General features: G+C 37.6%; 1 protein-coding gene across 2 annotated transcripts; it reads right to left on the minus strand.

Moving 5' to 3' along the window:
* Nucleotides 1–38: 38 nt before the first annotated feature.
* rbm17 (RNA binding motif protein 17) lies at nt 39–18311 on the minus strand. 2 transcript variants are annotated; one of them, XM_038302068.1, is made up of 13 exons: nt 18250–18311; nt 17792–17930; nt 15900–16016; nt 15643–15809; nt 15454–15566; nt 12319–12369; nt 11373–11511; nt 11119–11270; nt 10901–10951; nt 5650–5723; nt 5456–5554; nt 5302–5374; nt 39–320 (listed from the first exon to the last, which is right to left on the minus strand). In XM_038302068.1, exons 2-13 carry the CDS (start codon nt 17912–17914, stop codon nt 217–219), a joined length of 1263 nt encoding a protein of 420 aa, XP_038157996.1. In that variant the 5' UTR covers nt 17915–17930; nt 18250–18311; the 3' UTR covers nt 39–216. The 2 variants fall into 2 exon arrangements, with proteins under 2 accessions (XP_038157996.1, XP_038157995.1); XM_038302067.1 differs by having other exon boundaries at nt 12298–12369.
* Between the last annotated feature and the right edge of the window lie 254 nt (nt 18312–18565).

Genomic DNA, 18565 nt, shown 5'->3' on the forward strand with positions numbered 1-18565 from the left:
CCCTTACTTGATGTAAACAATGATAAAGGAACACAAACTCTGTTCTGTCGGACTGTTTATCCTGTGTTGACATACAGGTGTTTAATCATCACAGAAAGAGAGAGAAAAACAATATTACAACATATGCACTGTTGCTCATTAAAAAAACCAATATATGTACAAGAGAGAAGCATTGGAGGGGGTTGCTGGTGTTCGGTCAGCTTCTCTGGGTCCACGTCACACCTGCTCCCCGAGATTCAAAACCCGAAACTTGTCCAGATTATAGAAGCAGGCCTTGACGACCCGACCTCCAAAATAACGTCCGTTTAGATCCACGACGGCTGCAGGGAGAAAGGAGACGAAAGGTCACTCTGGGTTTCTACTAAAACGGCCTCTTTTCAGATATATTAACACCCTAACCCTGCTTCTACACTCTGTATCCTGTTAGATCTGTGGGCCATGGTACACCCGACACCTTCCTTCACCGTCCTGATAATGTCTGTTTACTAACGTTCTCCAGAAATATTAACAGACCTTCACAGAACATCTGGATTAAAAGCGAGATTAAATGACTCACAGCATAATTTAATCTGCTTACTAATTATTTGACTTTTAAAGGCATCACGTTTTTGATTAGCATTTCTAAAAACAGAACCCAAAGAATGCATCTTTTTACAGCCACTTCCAGTTGTGATCTACTTTTTGCAGATCTACATAAAGAAATAATCCAAGGACCTCTCCTTGACAATCACCCACCCAGAGACGAGTGCAAAGACACATAGAGCAGCATCGTGTGGCACAGGTCCTTCGATTAACGACTGATCATCAGCTCGGTAAGATTACCGTAAAAAAAAAACCCTGAAGCAAACGTATGAGTTTACAAATACAAAAAACAAATTTACAAGCAGAAAACACATATCTACAAATACAAGGCACATTTTTGAAAACCAATTATAAATCTACTAGTATGAAAAACTAAATTACAAGTAGAAATCACAATTTTACAAATAAAAAAAATCACAAATTCAAGAATACAAATACGATTTGTATTTGCTAATTTATACATTTGGGGTTTGTAGTTGTATTGCTCCAAAGATGTAACTTTCTAACTTGTATTCCCATAAATGAAGATCTGATGCCATATGTATCTATGAACTAAAAACAAAGAACAAATCCTTTCATTTACATTCATACGTTTCGGGGACATTTCTATTAATCTATGGTCGCAAAAAAAGACTTCCTCTGAGTTATCTGTAAATTTAAACTCTTTCTGATGAATCAAAAGTATGTTCAGACTTCCCAGGAAGTTCTCTACAAAAATGGTAAACTGGTTATTAGCTTTACTTTGCTGCTCTTAGCTCTCATTTATCCATCAGACGGCTTCAATTGCAGAAGAAGGAAAAGTTCAAGAAACAGTGACTCACTGTCCAGTTAGTTTCGTTATAACACTGTAAGCCCGATTCTCTTAAAGTAGACAAAACCCAACACTCTTCAGTAAGGAAGTCATTGCTGCAGGAAGACGACTCAGTCCATTATCACAGATTTTACAGAGGAAGTGTAGGGTAAGGGTGAATGCCCTACAAGTTTTTTTTTAGTAACTCAGCTCCAAATAGCTCAGAAAGACTTAAACTAGTTGGGCTCAAAACTATTCATACAGCTGGCTTGTTTAGGTTTAAAGTTTGCCCAACTTGTTTCTTCTGACCAGCCACAAATTGACCTTTCTGGAGTGATGCTTTAAACTTTCAAGGAGTTATGGCAAAAAGATTTTCCAAACTCTAAAATCTTAATCTAACCGAGGACAGATTGAAACATACCAGTATAAAGAGAAAAACAAAAACTTGGTTGAAAACTAAAGGGGGCCTAACAGGAACAGGTTAGGAACCACTAAGCTGAGCAGACAAAGTCTCCCTTTGAGAGGAAAGCCGCTCAACAGCATGATGCTGCAAACCTCCATCTGAACACTTGGACTTGTCCCCAGATATAACTTTAAACTCATTACTGTGACTTATGGACATCAACTTTTGAAATTTCAGCAGTTTTTATATGATCACATGTATTACAGTTAAGCAGAGACCAACAGTTTTATATATATATTTTTTTTTAAGGTCATTGCTGATAGATTATTTTGACATCAGTCTAACCAATTCCTGATGTGTACTGTGATTTAAACCCTGTTTACTTTTGTTCCTCCATTTACATGATAATAATAATAATAATAAATGTTACACCAGTTTCAATTTAAACAAAAATACTTTCTGATTAAGTTTATAGTTGGAGTGACTCAGGTTATTCTGAACTAACCTGTAGTAATGCTGTTATAGGCTTAGGCTGCTGGAGGACATAGTGACTACTTTTCCTCTCTCGGCTATTTTTTACTTCTCTCTCTAATTTTGCAATTAAGTCAAACAACAAATCAATAACGCATGTGCTTCGTTTCATCTTTGAACATGGCTGCTGAATGCACTGATGAATTAGTGAATGCATGCATGCATCGGTTAATACCAATACAAGAAAAAAAAAAAAAAAACGAAATCCGATATCAGCCAAAACATTTATGTCTGAATATCGGCCTGCCTACCTGTCCAGGCAATGGAAAACTCATACACTTTGCTTCCATCTGCCTTTGTTCCAAATGTACAGGTGCTGGTCATAAAATTAGAATATCATGAAAAAATAGATTGATTTCAGTAATTCCATTTAAAAAGTGAAACTTGTATATTATATTCATACATTACATACAAACTCATATATTTCAGATGTTTATTTTGTTTAATTTTGATGATTACAAATGACAACAAATGAAAATCTCAAATTCATCATATCAGAAAATTAGAATATTACTGAAGACCAATAAAAACAAAGGATTTATAGAAATGTTGGCCAACTGAAAAGTATGAACATGAAAAGTATGAGCATGTACAGCACTCAGTATTTAGCTGGGCCTCCTTTGGCCTGTATTACTGCAGCAATGCGGCGTGGCATGGAGTCGATCAGTCTGTGGCACTGCTCAGGTGTTATGATAGCCCAGGTTGCTCTAATAGTGGCTTTTAGCTCTTCTGAATTGTTGGGTCTGGTGTATTGCATCTTCTTCTTCACAATACCCCATAGATTTTCTATGGGGTTAAGGTCAGGAGAGTTTGCTGGCCAATTAAGAACAGGGATACCATGGTCCTTCAACCAGGTACTGGTAGCTTTGGCACTGTGTGCAGGTGCCAAGTCCTGTTGGAAAATGAAATCTGCATTTCCAAAAAGTTGGTCAGCTGCAGGAAGCATGAAGTGCTCTAAAACTTCCTGGTATGTGGCTGCGTTGACCCTGGACCTCAGAAAACACAATGGACCAACACCAGCAGATGACATGGCACCCCAAACCATCACTGACTGTGGAAACTTTACACTGGACTTCAAGCAACGTGGATGAAGTGCCTCTCTTCTTTTCCTCCAGACTCTGGGACCTTGATTTCCAAAGGAAATGCAAAATTTACTTTCATCAGAGAACATGACTTTGGACCACTCACCAGCAGTCCAGTCCTGTTTCTCTTTAGCCCAGGCAAGACGCTTCTGACGCTGTCTGTGGTTCAAGAGTGGCTTGACACAAGGAATGCGACAGCAGAAACCCATGTCTTTCATACGTCTGTGTGTGGTGGTTCTTGAAGCACTCACTCCAGCTGCAGTCCACTCTTTGTGAATCTCCCCCACATTTTTGAATGGGTTTTGTTTCACAATCCTCTCCAGGGTGCGGTTATCTCTCTTGCTTGTACACTTTTTTCGACCACATCTTTTCCTTCCCTTCGCCTCTCTATTAATGTGCTTGGACACTGAGCTCTGTGAACAGCCAGCCTCTTTAGCGATGACCTTTTGTGTCTTGCCCTCCTTGTGCAAGGTGTCGATGGTCGTCTTTTGGACAACTGTCAAGTCAGCAGTCTTCCCCATGATTGTGTAGCCTATAGAACTAGACTGAAAGACCATTTAAAGGCTTTTGCAGGTGGTTTGAGTTAATTAGCTGATTAGAGTGTGGCACCAGGGGCCATCAATTTTGAACCTTTTCACAATATTCTAATTTTCTGATATGATGAATTTGAGATTTTCATTTGTTGTCATTTGTAATCATCAAAATTAAACAAAATAAACATCTGAAATATATGAGTTTGTATGTAATGTATGAATATAATATACAAGTTTAACTTTTTAAATGGAATTACTGAAATCAATCTACTTTTTCATGATATTCTAATTTTATGACCAGCACCTGTATGTATTTTCATTGATAGCTGATTAACGGGCTTTTTGCTGAGCTGCAATTATCAGAATCAACTGCGCTAAAGCAGGGAAGCCTCTAAATCCTGCAAAGGACTGACAATTGGACATGCCTGCATTAGGGACTATGAATTAGCAAGAATTTAGCAATACAATGCGTATTGCAATAGATGTGTCACAATATGATTTATCTCGATATTCGCCGTACATTACCAAAGATGATTTGATTTTATAATAATTTAGCTCTGAAAACCTCATGAGATCTTGTTGCTCTGCTTGGGTGGTGCAGATCAACTGAATAAATGGTTCTTGGGCGGTGCACTGCCAACTAGTGGCTGGAGGATTGAGAGTGATAAAAAGTGAGACAATAAAAAAAGGCTGTTGCCTAAAAATATTTTTCACATTTGCGCTATATTTTTAAATCAATATCAATAGTGTTTCATATCGCAAAAAAAGAAAAAATTATAATTAATTCTTGCATCCCTAAAAACCAAAGATAATTTTTTTAAAGGATGCATTTTCTATTGTCCTTGCAGTCACTATTAACTACCATGGCTGGATAATTGGCTGTAGAATGTTAATATAAAACTAGCATCAATATGTTGCATAACTACACAGTCATTTAATAGCAGTCCTAGTAAAGATTAGCTGGGATCGAAAATAATTGATACCCAGCCTTCATTGACTCTTAGATCCAAATCACTTTTTTTTTTTAAGAGATCCGTTTTAAACTGGTGCTACAATAACATGAACTCAAAAGTCACCCCCTCTTGAGCTAAGGATAATTCAATTCTTTGTGAGCGTGTCCCGCTTTCTCAGCTGTGTGATGTAAGCGCGGTTGTGTCGGTCCCGTAGGGAGGCCACTTATGATATAACGCCGCAGGGAGCAGCGTCTCACCTTAATTCTGATCTGGGCCGACTCATTTAGAAATGGGACACACTTTCAGCGGCCTTATTAGAGCCGATACACAACAGCAGAAAGAAGGTGAAGCGATTATGTAAAGTTCATCTCCTGTTGAAAAGCAAAACAAAAGGAAAAGGAAAGCAGGCGTAGAGGTAAACACTGACCTTTGATGGCGGACTCCACTCGTTCAAACTCTAAGAATATCCTGACAGCTTCATCATCAGGGACCTCAGCGATCTGCGTTGGGAAAAATTAATATTTATCTTTGTTTTTCATCCCTTTGGTTTGATTGTCTCTGGCTTATTATATTAACCATACCTCAAAAATGACACATTTGACCACTTTGCCGTATTTCTCACACTCTTCTTTTGTCTCCCCCTCCAAGTCTTCGTCCACCTCTCCTCGACCTACCATGTTCTGCAAAAACAACCAGAAACTTCAGATTTCATTTAGTCAACAATCTGGCATTCAATCTTATTTAATGGAAGAACGATACAAGACGACAAACTTACCCTCAGGAGAACCACTTTGGTCGGGTTTTTCAGGATCTCTGTCAGCGGATTGGCGTCCGACTTCTTGGAAGGGTCTGTCATTAACCAGAAACGGAGAACAAAACAACATTTACTGAGTGATAGAGATATTTACTCAACACCTGAGATGGATGAAGCCACTCAGATCATGTTTAGTGATAGCTGCGCTGAAACAAGGTGAACTTTTGTGAAATAACACTAAATTGAATAACAGAACTGCTTTTATTGTCTAACATCACGGCTGGATTTGGACTCTATTATAGTGCTGAAAGTGTGTGTGTGTGACTTTAAACTACAGAAAACAGAGAAGTTGGATCTGTAAGGAGAAACTTCAGAAGCCCGGAAAATAAAAACAATATTCAAGCAAGTTAAGAAACTTTCATCTAGACGTCATATTAAGGTCTTTTTTTTTTCTCCAATGAACATCAGGGCAGGTTTCCGGCAGTGAATCTGGTATACTGCTTCAAGTCTTAAGCTTTAGATTTTCTCTTGCTTTACATACAGATATAAATGTTCCAAAAAGAGATGCACAAAAATGGGCCATGAAAGCTGATAAAAACATTGTACGAATAGAATGACTGAATTGACCCTGAATATAAAGGCTGATTGTGTCGGAGCAAAGTTGTCCTGTTTACAAACAACTTTTTAACTGTCAGGGAACAGGCAGGATATGGAAATGTCAGTTTTAGACATTCTTTCAATTAAAGCAGCACTCAGTAATTTATCGAGCAGCATTCCCCCTACAGGCCATTTTGAAAATAAAAACTGACTGCCCCATTTGCTGTGGACCCCACCGCTCTGGCAAGCTGTCAAACTCTCAAAGCGAATGCATGTCACCCCGACATGTCTGAAGTGTCGGGTTGTGTTGTTATAGTTAGAGTGGCTCAGGTTATCCTGAGTTATACCTAAAGTTATGCTGCTATAGGCTTAGACTGCTGGAGGACATAGGGACCTCTTTTTCTCTCTTCTATATTATTTGTTAGTTTGAGCTCTAACTGCTTTTCTTGCCACATTAGGTGCATTCATGGTTGCCACATAAGTGCTTTATGAACAGTGCTGCCAGTTAGGAAGGAGCCAGGGTCAGTAAACAGTATGCTACCTAGCGCCAATGCAGTTAGCATAGAGACCTACTGCTGGTAAGAGCTATACGGCTGCCCATGAGGAAGTATGGGTCCCACCTCACGGATTTTAGAAAAACATTATTTTGTGAGATATACTGTGTGTGACACATGATAATGTACACACTTTCCTATTAGCTAATCGCTAACACAGACCAATTGCACTTTCACACACACAGTAAAACGTCTAACGTCATTAAGTAGTTTATCACCCCTGGAAGGCTAAGACCCTTTTTTCCTACTATTAATGAAAGGCCCCTAAAGCTATATAAAATGTTTAGTATTGCTTAGCTTAGTCAAAATGTTTCTCCAACAGTTCAACCTAAAAAATATGGCGTGGTGAAATATCAGCATCAAGTAACAGCTTGATTTCATTATGGATTGTAAAGGCTGCTTAATCCTTACAATAGAGTTTTTTTAAGATTTAATGTTTCTATTACAGAAAGATGATGAGAGGAACCTTTGGAGCAATGCAAGACAACCGAACGACAAGCAATGAGCTATAAAAGCCTGTTACTGTTAAATATTAACTTGATAACGGCCCTAAACCTTTAATACATACTTTGGTTATCTTTTTATCATTGACTATCTGCTTCAGTTATTTACTTAGACTTAATTAACTGACATTGCCTGTTATCAGCAGATATGAGATTTAGGGTTTTTCGGTCACCTTGACAATTTTTTTCAAAGCTGGTTATTTTAAAAAAAATAAAAAATCTCGGATTTGTGGTTTTCATGTTCCCAACCGAAGAGCTTCAGCATCGCTGAAATCAAAACAAATGTGGACAAAAATCACAACATTTGGCAGATAGAAAAATAAATCATCTGCAAGCAGAGATAGAATAAATGGCTCCAATAATATTATAACCTACCATATAATACGCTATGGGCAAGCTCACGTTGCAGACACCAAACCTGTAATGATCACTGTGGTTGGGCCTCTTTATTTGAAACTAACTTATCTTAGAATTTTTTTTTTTTTAAATAAAAGTCTGAGGTAAGACTTGAACCTGCAGGAGTTTCCTGGGGGAATGACCTGCACCTGTTCCGACTCACTGTGACCCGTGTTTTTCCACAAGTTTTATTTTTAGACCAAAAGACCCCATGTATGTAAAAAAAAAAAAAAAAGGCTCACGATTGAATACAGCATTCTAATATGGAGTACATTTTGTACCATTATTGTTAAAGGGGTCATAGAATGATTATATAGCGTATTTAGTGGTGGTCCTTAAGGCCTCTGAATAGAGTTTAACATTGGTTGGACTCAAAATGGCATATTTGCAGTTCTATGAGCCCTAATGCAAGCCTGGTTAAAAACCATAGAATGAAACGACTTCTTCGGTTTTCTTCCTTTTATGGTATGCTCATGAATATTTAGATGAGCTGTGTGCTGATTGGTTGGTTTACAACGATTAAAGCTGCTGAGCAAAGACGCATCATAGCAACAAGAACTCACTCACTGAAACATCAAATTGTTGATATGGTAGGGTGACCAGACGTCCTCTTTTTTTTCCGGACATGTCCTATTTTTCATAAATAAAAAATGTCAAAATCGTCATGGATTTTGGTCGATTACAGTGCAGCAGAACCGAGCCGCAAGCTCCAGGGCTAGTCCAGGAACCCCGGGGTACGGGGGGAGGGATCCAGCGGGGGGCAGAGCAGCTGAACCCGGCCAGATGACGGGTCAGAACCAAATAAGGCAACATCCTTGAATTGAGGTCAACTCTGTGCTTCGTTTGAATTCGCCCGTTTTATGGTGGAAGTTTCAAATTGTGAGATTTGCAGAGAAAGGAGGTGTTGATGGGGTTTGAACTTTTCTGTACGTCCATTTTACCCTCTGAACTATCGTTATTCATCTATGACATTGTAAACTTGGCTTTTCATTCTATGACCCCTTTAAATGAAATGTTTTATAATACAAAAGTGAAATTCTGAAAGTTTTTTTAATAAAAAAACATTTTGCTGAGAATATCTTTGCTCTTTTCTCACATTTTAATTCTAAGATTTTATTTATATACCGTATATATATATATATATATATATATATATATATATATATATATATATATATATATATATATATATATATATATATATATATATATATATATATAGTAAAAGCAAGTTTTATTAAAATGTTGTGCAACATTTAATGAATGTATCGATTTTTTTTTTTATTAACTGAATTTAATGTATTTTTTGCTTGCAAAAATAATGGAACGAAACTCCCTCCGTACTCTGATGGGATCCCCTCATGTCCTGACTCATGTTTCAGATCAAGAGGAGAATATTTTTAACATCCGACTCCTCTTCATATTTAAATCTGTGGATGAAGCTGATGTAACAACAAGTTTATAGAGTTCAGGATCACCTTCGACACACATGATATCTGCTGGCATAAACCCAACACCAAATCAGCACCCAGAGCTGCTCCTACAACAAAACTGCTGGGTCATGCTCCAAATATGTTTTCCATTTTGTTATTATTTCATTCAGATGCTTCACTGCCAGCAGTACATAGAAATAATTAGTAATAGTGAAAGTTTTAAATTGCTTGTATTAAATTTAAAGTCTTAAGCTTGCTAAGCAGTCAGACTCGTTGTTTGGAGGATTTTAATGCTAGTTTTAAAACAGCATTATCTTAGTGAGAGCGGTAGGTGGTGCTCTTGTATTATCGTCATGAAGATCTGGATTATTGCGTTTGCAACTGGTAATATTTCCAAAGCGATTAATCTGTTATTGTCTACGGAGAGAAAGGAGCAGCTGCCGTTTTTCAGCCATCTGTCCATCGGAGCAGAAGCTGCGACAACCAAAGGAAGGTCTGGTCTCTCCATGACTTCCTCTGACGTCTCTAAGGGCTCTTAATTAAGTTTTACCAATATAGACAAGTTTGACATCATTGGAAAGCTTAGATTCTCCATATTTCAAGCACCAAGATCATTTTATGGACACAGCGAGCACCAAAGCACAATTAAAACAGATATAGCAGCATGTCAAAATGTAAACTAGCCATTGCGTGCAGCTCCAAGCTGACACTAAAAGTTTAAAACCCCACAGCTCTGGACTTTTTGTAGCTAGAGGACTGAAATTTTCTGCATTTGAGGTTGACGTGATGTAGAAAAATTTTATATAATGAGACCTGCCTTTTCTTATGTCTTTATCACTGCTGTTCAAAAAGACCGATCATTTCCGAGAATAAAAAAACACCTTTGAGTCATGTTTAAACTGATGCAGATTGGTGTGTGTTCTACTCACCCAATTTTCAGAAACTAGAAGGTGTTCCCTTTCAAATAATGTACTGTACACGTAATTTGGGCTTACAGTTCCTAAGTTATTTGCTTTTCCATCTGGGTATGCAAAATAGGCGAGAATTTTCCAAAATGAGGTGAGTTTTAAACCCTTAATGTTTATGAGCTGGAAGGTTTCAGATGATTGGAAATGTTGTGTTTTCTAAACTTTTCTTTTTTTTTTTAAGTGTCATCATTAGCTGGGTTTCCTGAGAGCTATTTATGTATGGAGTGAATGTTATACCATTATTGTTGCAAGCAAAGAAAAGATTTAGAGAATGGGGAATAAAAGCAACCAAGAAAAACCTGGAAAAATGTCATGATTTTAAAAGGCTTTGAGGGTAAAATTGCTATTTCTTTGATTTTATGTTTTTCAGTTTTTTTCCAATTATTTTTATAGATTTTTTAAACAGATTTTTATTTTCAAATTTCTTTTCTTCACAAAAACTTTTAATGAATAGCATTCTTTTTAAATTAGGTTTAAAAGATCACATTCTTCACACTGCAAGCCCAATAAAAACGCTCACATTAACCAATAAAAATGTTGTTGCTAATGTCCAGCAGACCAATAAAAATGCATCTTTACTTCTCACTGTAAAGGTACATGCCCCCATAGGTAGAGAGAATATGATTTGTAAAACGAAACCTGAAAAAGAGACATTTGAAAAAATAAAATTTTTATATAAAATCTATTTTTAAATTTCCATTTACCAAACATGTCCTTTGCTTGTAATAATAATGGTACATAATTTACTCCATACTACCAAACAGGACAGCATATTATAATATAATATATTATAAGAGTAGAAAACAGGAGTGAAGGCCAACCTATAGCGGCTCCGCCTGAAGCATCAGCAGCGCCCGATTGGCTGGAACCTGCTGCTCCCACAGAAATAAAACACATGAACACAGAGTCACAGTTAGGAAGCTGTTTAAATCACTGCAAAATGTGCAGCAACAGAAAATAGGAAAAGCTGTTAAATGTTGATTATAGATCAAACATGATATGTAGTAAAAAGCAACACAAACCGCAGAAAACAACATACGTTTTTCTGCAGCGTCTCCGATGATGATCTTTCCGCCCCTCTTGCTGGTCTTCTCCACAGACAGCGCCGTGCTCAGGCCTTGCTCGTGCTTTCCCAGCCCCTGGCCTTCTTTGAAGCCGTACTTCTGCATGATCTTATGGGCCACCGTACCACTGTAAAAGGACCATTTATCAGGCCAATGCTCTATAGTCCACTATGAATAAATCTAAACAAAAAACCCAGATTAAATAAAGAAAGAATCCAGATCGACTAACCCCATGTTGGCTAAGAAGGAGCTGGTTGGTCCAGGCGGGGAACGTGGACGATCCGAATCCTCATAAATGGGAGGAGGAATGGCCGCCTTTCCACCTCTTGGTGGACGACCTTCATCTTCATAAGAGTATGAAGAGGGTCCTAAAGACAGCAATAAAAAAAAAAAAAAAACAGAAAACAATCAGCGCTGGGAGAATTGGTGGAAATTTAGGAACAATACTGCCCCCTGCTGGAATATTAAATGCATTTCATGACATTGTTTACTAGTGCAGTGCTTGCCAAATGTTCATACCCAATTAACTGACCAATTAGCTCACTTCTCCAGAATCGGGGAAAACATTTCTACAGGGACCAAGCTTCGGACCTTTCAAAATAAAACTTAACATTACATATTATTAAGGCTGCAACTTAAGATTATTTTTACTAATCGATTAATCTGTCAATTATTTTTTTGATTATTAGACTAATCTTAAATGCAAAATGTTTACATATTTGTTTTTGTTTTTTTACAATGTTGTTACAATCGCTGCTGAAGTTGGGTTTCTCTGTCAGCTAAAGACACATTTTAGAGTCTTTATACTCCAAGGATTAATCCTTTACTAAATTAGTCGACGCTTATGTCAATAATCAATTAATCACGAATAATCTGATTGTTTCAGCCCAACATATCATCATTGGTTATCACTCGTTTGGATGAAAAATTTAGTAAATTGTTGCAAGTAAAAAAAAAACATGGACATTTCCAATTAATAAGAAAGATTAATAAGGAAACGTTGCTGTTTTTTTTTTATTAAACTAATCAAAGTATGTTTCCTTTTCAGTTCTTTTTATTATATTTATTCTTACTTTAGATAAAAGCTAGATCAGTAAATAAAGGGGTGTGAAGCGGTTTGCAAGCCACTGTGCATCCATCAGTCAATGTTTCACCTGATGGCTCATCACATTTACCATCTCTGTCTACCAGTGATGAAGGAGGGGCGATAGCTGCTCCACCGATACCTGCAAACAAAGAAAAACAAACTCAGCTGTTTTATCACTTTAATGATTTCATTTTTAGCAACTTTCCCAATTATAATAAATAAACAGATTCTGTGTTTTTAGGGGTCAATTTGGTAGTTTGAGCAAACCTTCATAACTCTGATCATTTCTCTAGGTTTGAAAAGCTTTGATTAAATGGAGCTTAAAGACAAGAGATGTTAGTAAATCTAACAGCTGTCATTAAACATTGACCTAAACCCTCTTAAGTTTGTAGTGACATCTCTTGTCTGAAGTTATCTAGAAAACACATTATTAAGAATATCATGAACCAGTTTTTTTCATTCAGTTATTCATTGAAAGTGACACCTATTTATAAAACAGGGTTTTCTGCTTTTCATGGCAGTAGAATACAAGCCGCCACACATTCAAGATAAAAAGCAAAAAAACCACTAGTTTAAACAATGTTGACTTATGTATACAGTAGTTTTTAACTTATTCTAATTATAATCAAAGTTTAAAATGAATCTGAAATGTTCAAATTGACTTTATTTTGAAAAACCAGCCTGCCAGCTCCTGTCTGCGTCGCTTTGAAGCTGCTTAGTGTATGAAGCTAGCTGGTGGCTACAGTGAGCTGCACTAGAAAGGAAAACAGACAATGGTCTTTTGTTGCCAACTTTTTTGCTACATCTGGAGACTTTTCAGTTTTCACTTTTTAAAAACAACAAAAATAATTAGAGACAAATCTTAGAGCTTTTTTTCAGTTTTTTACTCCTTTAAAGACTTGACATGAAAGCAGCCACCATTCTACGGTTTCTGTCTCACAACATGAGCGAGAGCTGCTGTCGTCTCTTTCCTTCCCTCATCTGTCACCAGAGATGTCAAGTATCAAAGAACAAATACTTCTTTATCTTAGTTAAGTAGTAATTTTGGCTATATTTGATCAGATTAATTTATTTTTAGACAACATTCTACTTTCTACTTCTTACATTCTAAAAATAGACTCGTTAGTTTGGTTTTATTTAAGCTCATTTTTATTATGGACTGTTGGTATATATATATATAAAATAAAAAAAAGTAGTAATAAAAAACAACTAAATAATTAGTTTCATCCAGACAATTCATGTGTTTGTGATTGGAGTCGGTGCTGCCCCAACATACAAAAATAAATATTTTTTCCAAGATGATGCAAAGTTAAAATTGACCCTGTTAACATTAGTTATAAAACTAAGTATAAGAAAGTTTTCATCCAGAATTATTGAAAAAGGTTCCTTTAATTGGGTAGTGCAACAAAGCATCTGTCTTTAACATTTTTTCCAGCGTTATTTTTACTTTTATACTTTAAAAAAATGTATTTTTACAATTTTACTAGAATAAAATTCTTAATTTGATACTCTAACTTCTATAAAAGAGTTTTTAAACAGTAGGATTTATACTTCTACTTGAGTAATAAACATTAATAGCTTTGACACCTCTGGCTGTCATGTAAGAAAAGGCAGCTGCCATGAAGTTAAGTTCACACTGCAGCCTGAAGCGACTCAAATCCAATTTTTTTGCCCATATGTGACCTGGATCTAATCTTTTCATGACTTTCTGAACAACACAGATCTGATTTTTTCCAATGCAACCCAGGCCGCTTGGCTATGTGGTCCTGAATCCGATATGAATCTGATCTTTTCAAAAGCAACCTGTGTCTGAACGGCCAGGTCACATTCATCCGACCTGAACGCCATTAATACCCCACAGTGGTCACTATTCTGGGTCTTGCTAAGAAGAATCGGCAAGAAAAACAACAACAATGGCGAACGATGACGCGGAGAGCAGTATTTATGTTTAACCACCTTGAAAAGATTGTGTTTTTATGGTTGGGAAAGATCGCTAGTTGCACTCCGGCACTAGCATCCATGTTTACTTCCGTAAACACAGAGCACGCTGGCCTGTGACGTCATTGCGTCCTCTACTGCACATGTGGGACATTAGCGTTGTATGACTCCAGTTCACAAAGGAGATCACATACAAGTCGCATATATTTGGAAAAGTGAACGGCAACGCAAAAAAATCGGATTTCACAAATAAAAATCGGAATTGAGCATCAAGGCCTGCAGTGTGAACGTAGCCTTAGAGCAAAGAGACTAGAGAGGAGACCCGCTGCCTTTTCCCATAGCTAATGTATCACCAATGCACATAGCTAAAAACATACACATTAAATAATCCAGTAAATATAGTTTTTATATCATCTTTTTTATGTCTGACACACTTATAAAATTACTCCATTACAAAACAGTTGGAATAACTTCTTTACCTGAATTTAGTCTCTTTGGTTGAATGAAATGTAGGCAGATTGATTCAGGCAACGTATAAAAAAACTCATACATTGTTTAATGTGTTGCTTTTTTTTAACTATTAGAGCCCAGTTTCAGATAAGTGACTCTCTGTTAGCAAACAACCACAGTTACAAAATAATCCAGAATAAACCCTGTTCAGATTGATATATCTCAACCTCTAACCTGTTAATGTCAATAATTAGCCTTCTGACATTGAAAACCCAAAAATCAGCTTTAATGATTATTTCAATATCAAAGGAGACAAAGTGTCCAATCAAGCCGGGTGACATCATCCCTAATGAATCAGATATGGTGCCTCTGGCAGTGTGGGTTGGCACCAAATACTGTTGGGAAACAAAGGCTGAATCTCATCATGTTTTTTTAAGCAGAAGGAAACATTAAGTGCTCCTAAACTCCCTGGTAGATGGTCTAACAGCACTGAGCAACAGTCCAGTCCTGGTTCAGGAGAGGCTAAAGAAAAGAAATAAGACACTGATAGCCAACAGCTGTGTTCAGCTGGAATCTAAACCCCTTTAACCTGCACCACTCCCTTAAAAACATTTTTTTCCTTCCACTCAACTTTCCATTTTAATATCATCCATTCTTTAAATTACCACCTTTCCCAGTTACAGCAGACTAAAATATAATCATAGTCTCCATTACATTGTGATAATAATAAAAAAGACATTCTATGTTTTTTCACAGCCGTAAGATTCAATTAATGGAAGCTTATTGTTTCGTATTCCTAAATAAACAACACATCCTTGCGGTGAGAGGTACTTACTTCTCTTCCTCCACTCTTTCTCATACTCCTCTTCTTCATCAGAGTCTTCCTCTGTTGCCGGGAAACGGGAGAAACCACTCGGAGCGGCATTCTCATGTCTCTCTTTCCTCCTCCTGAAACACAGCAGCTCTATTCAGCTGATCCCCTTGTTTTAAGCAAGTGAGACAATATTTTATTTCATTCATTTACTTTTCTCTCTCTTCAATCTCCTTCAGCCGCTCCTGCTCCCTCTTTCGCTGCTGTTCTTCTCTGTGACGCTTGACCACCTTCTCATAGTCGTTGGGGAACATGGGGTCGTACTCGTCGGCCAGCGGGATCAGCACGTCTCCTGAGGAGAAACCGCTGGGAACGGCATCCTACGGGAGCCACAATGAGACGTCACGGATACGTGGGAAATGTTTGAATCCAGACTAATCACATCTAAAGGTGACAAAAATGAGGCTGACCTTTAGTCCAACAGCAGCGTGTGGAGGTGTGTCTGTGTTCAGTCGGTCGTCGCTGGAACCTCCTCTCTTCAGATCGATAACCGGCGCTAAAACGGTAGTCTGCTTCATACGCTGAGTCTGTCAGAGAACCACACCGTCACAGAAGTCAGCTGTACGACTTTAAAAGGTATAAATATTCTTCCAATGAGCTTTAAAATTAAACGCTCGTCCTCGTATAGATATAACTGGAACTTATGCATCAGTTCAGCACAACAGGGATATCTTTTCTCTATACCAAACACGACATGATCTACAATCTTCATGTTTTCTCTCCAAACATTACAGCTACTTTGCTTCAACTCCAAGGTGATTTTCCAGCAGCTGACAAATTCTTCCCTGTGGCTCATTTTGCAGAAGCTAATGGATACTTCCCTAAAGCTTAAATGTTACTTTCCACAAAAGTAATATGATAACTTAGGGAACCTTATTCAAGTCAATTCAGAAAAACAAATGAAAATTAAATATTACAATAATATTTTTTTTTAACCAGATGTTGAGGCTGTAGGCAGGAAGGATCTTCTGCAGCAGTCTGTCTTCCATCAGATCTGAAGAAGCCTCTGACTGAAGAGACTCTGTCGTTGCTTAATAATCTTCTGAAGAGAATGCCCATGTTGTCCATCATGTTCTTCATTTGAATTATTTGTAAAATAATCTCCAGTGGTTCTAGAAGTGTTACTAGATCAGAGCTCGTCTTCTGTTTTAGTTTGTTGAGCTTTTTAAAGTCATTAGCTCCGATACTGTTACCCTGGCAGAAGATGGAAGAAGAGATCAGTCTCCACAACAGACTAATAGAAGATATGAAGCTTTTGCAAACGCCAAACGGAAATACAGTCTGCTCTGTCCCTTATTATAGACGGCTACACAGTTGTGTCTCCAGTTGAGTTTGTTGTCCAATTTAACACCAAGGTATTTATAATCCTCAACCACCTCCACTTATTCTCCCATGATGTGAACATGGTTCAACTTGTTCCTGTTTCTTCTAAAATCTACAATCATATCCCTTGTTTTGTTGACATTCGGGATCAGATGATAGTTTCCACACCAGGCCACAAAGCTCTTCACCAGCTCTCTGTGATCAGCTTCTTGTCCATCTTTGATGCACCCAATGATTGCAGAGTCATCTGAGTATTTCTGCAGATGACAGGATTCTGCCTGGTATTGGAACTCAAGCGTGTACAGAGTAAAAATGAATAGAGAGAGTACCGTCCCCTGTGGTGCTGCTGTACTGCTGACTACTTAAAAAGACAGGTGACCCTTCAGTCCTGCAAACTGTGGTCTGTTTTTTCAGGTCGTCTTTGATCCAGACAATTGTTGATCTTCTAAGGTTCTCACAAAGTAAGTCAGGCTGAATTGTGTTACTGCACTGGAGAAATCAAAGAACGTGATCCTCACAGTGCTGCCTTGTCTAAATGACAGTGGGTTTGTTGAAGCAGATATATGATGGCATCATCAACTCCAAGGCGATAAGCAAACTGCAGGGGTCCCAATAGCTGCTTGTTTATTTTCTGAGATGAACCAACAGAAGTCTCTCTAGGACATGGGTGTCAAACTGGTTCCAGAAAGAGCCGTGTGGCTGCAGGTTTTCTTTCCAACCAAGCAACAGCACACCAGACTCTAGTCATCTCATCAAGTGAGTCCAATCTGAACATGATGACTTGAAAAAGTAAAACACTGACACAACTACTTAAAGGCAAGTTAAAAGTAAGGTTACCACGTGCTATTGCATCCACACATATCTAAAACATGTTTATAAATATGCATTCTGGGTAATGTGATGCACATATCTTCTTCGTAAATAAACCATCCGATCTATTACAATAATATAAACTCCTCTGTGCAGCGTGGTCGCCCACCTTGGCCTGAGTCAGGGCCGCTTTCTTCACTTTCAGCTGAGATTGGAGCAGCTTGAAGTTTTTGGACCAGCCTTCGGTCTTGGTGTCACTGGCACCGACCCCGAGATCATCGTACAGCGACATGCTGCCGACCGGTTTCCTGTAAAAAAACAAACACCGACTGAAGGCTTAATTCTGATTAAGTGGTCTTTAGTCTGATTTAAACTGTTAAGTTAGAAATAAAGGACATGAGAGCAGCAAGCTTGCTCCATTCAGCTCTGCAGAAAGCAGAGCTAACTGAATGGTTGTTATAGCTAGCTAACTGAAGCTAAAGCTAACGTCACTGGCGGATGTTTTTTTTTCCTAAAAGAAAATGCGGTAAAATAGTTAATATCCTAATTAGTTTTTTAAAGAACTTATATTACGCATATGGTCACATTAAGTCTGTTAAAAAGGTCTTAGGGGCAAATTTGATTTACCTCCTCCCCTCGCAACTGATGTCTGATGAAAACAGCGGAAGAACAACAGAAAATAAGACAGACGTTAATGGTTAGCGCCACCTACAGGCTGGAGTACTTAATTTATTTTTCAATAAATGTGCAAACTGATATATTCTTCACAGAATTATGCATATTTTGAAAATTTCTGAACGACATACTACATCTAGAGAGCTTAAACATATTTTTCCCAAATGTAATGTTTAAAAGCCCAAGCATTGAACTAGTTAATACTGTACGTAACCCCTCTGGTACATTTAATCTGTTATTTTAGAGTACTTTTTCTATTTTATTGATT

The sequence above is a fragment of the Cyprinodon tularosa genome, unplaced genomic scaffold (genome assembly GCF_016077235.1).
Source record: "Cyprinodon tularosa strain WSP-4 unplaced genomic scaffold, ASM1607723v1 ctg480, whole genome shotgun sequence".
NCBI lineage: Eukaryota > Metazoa > Chordata > Actinopteri > Cyprinodontiformes > Cyprinodontidae > Cyprinodon > Cyprinodon tularosa.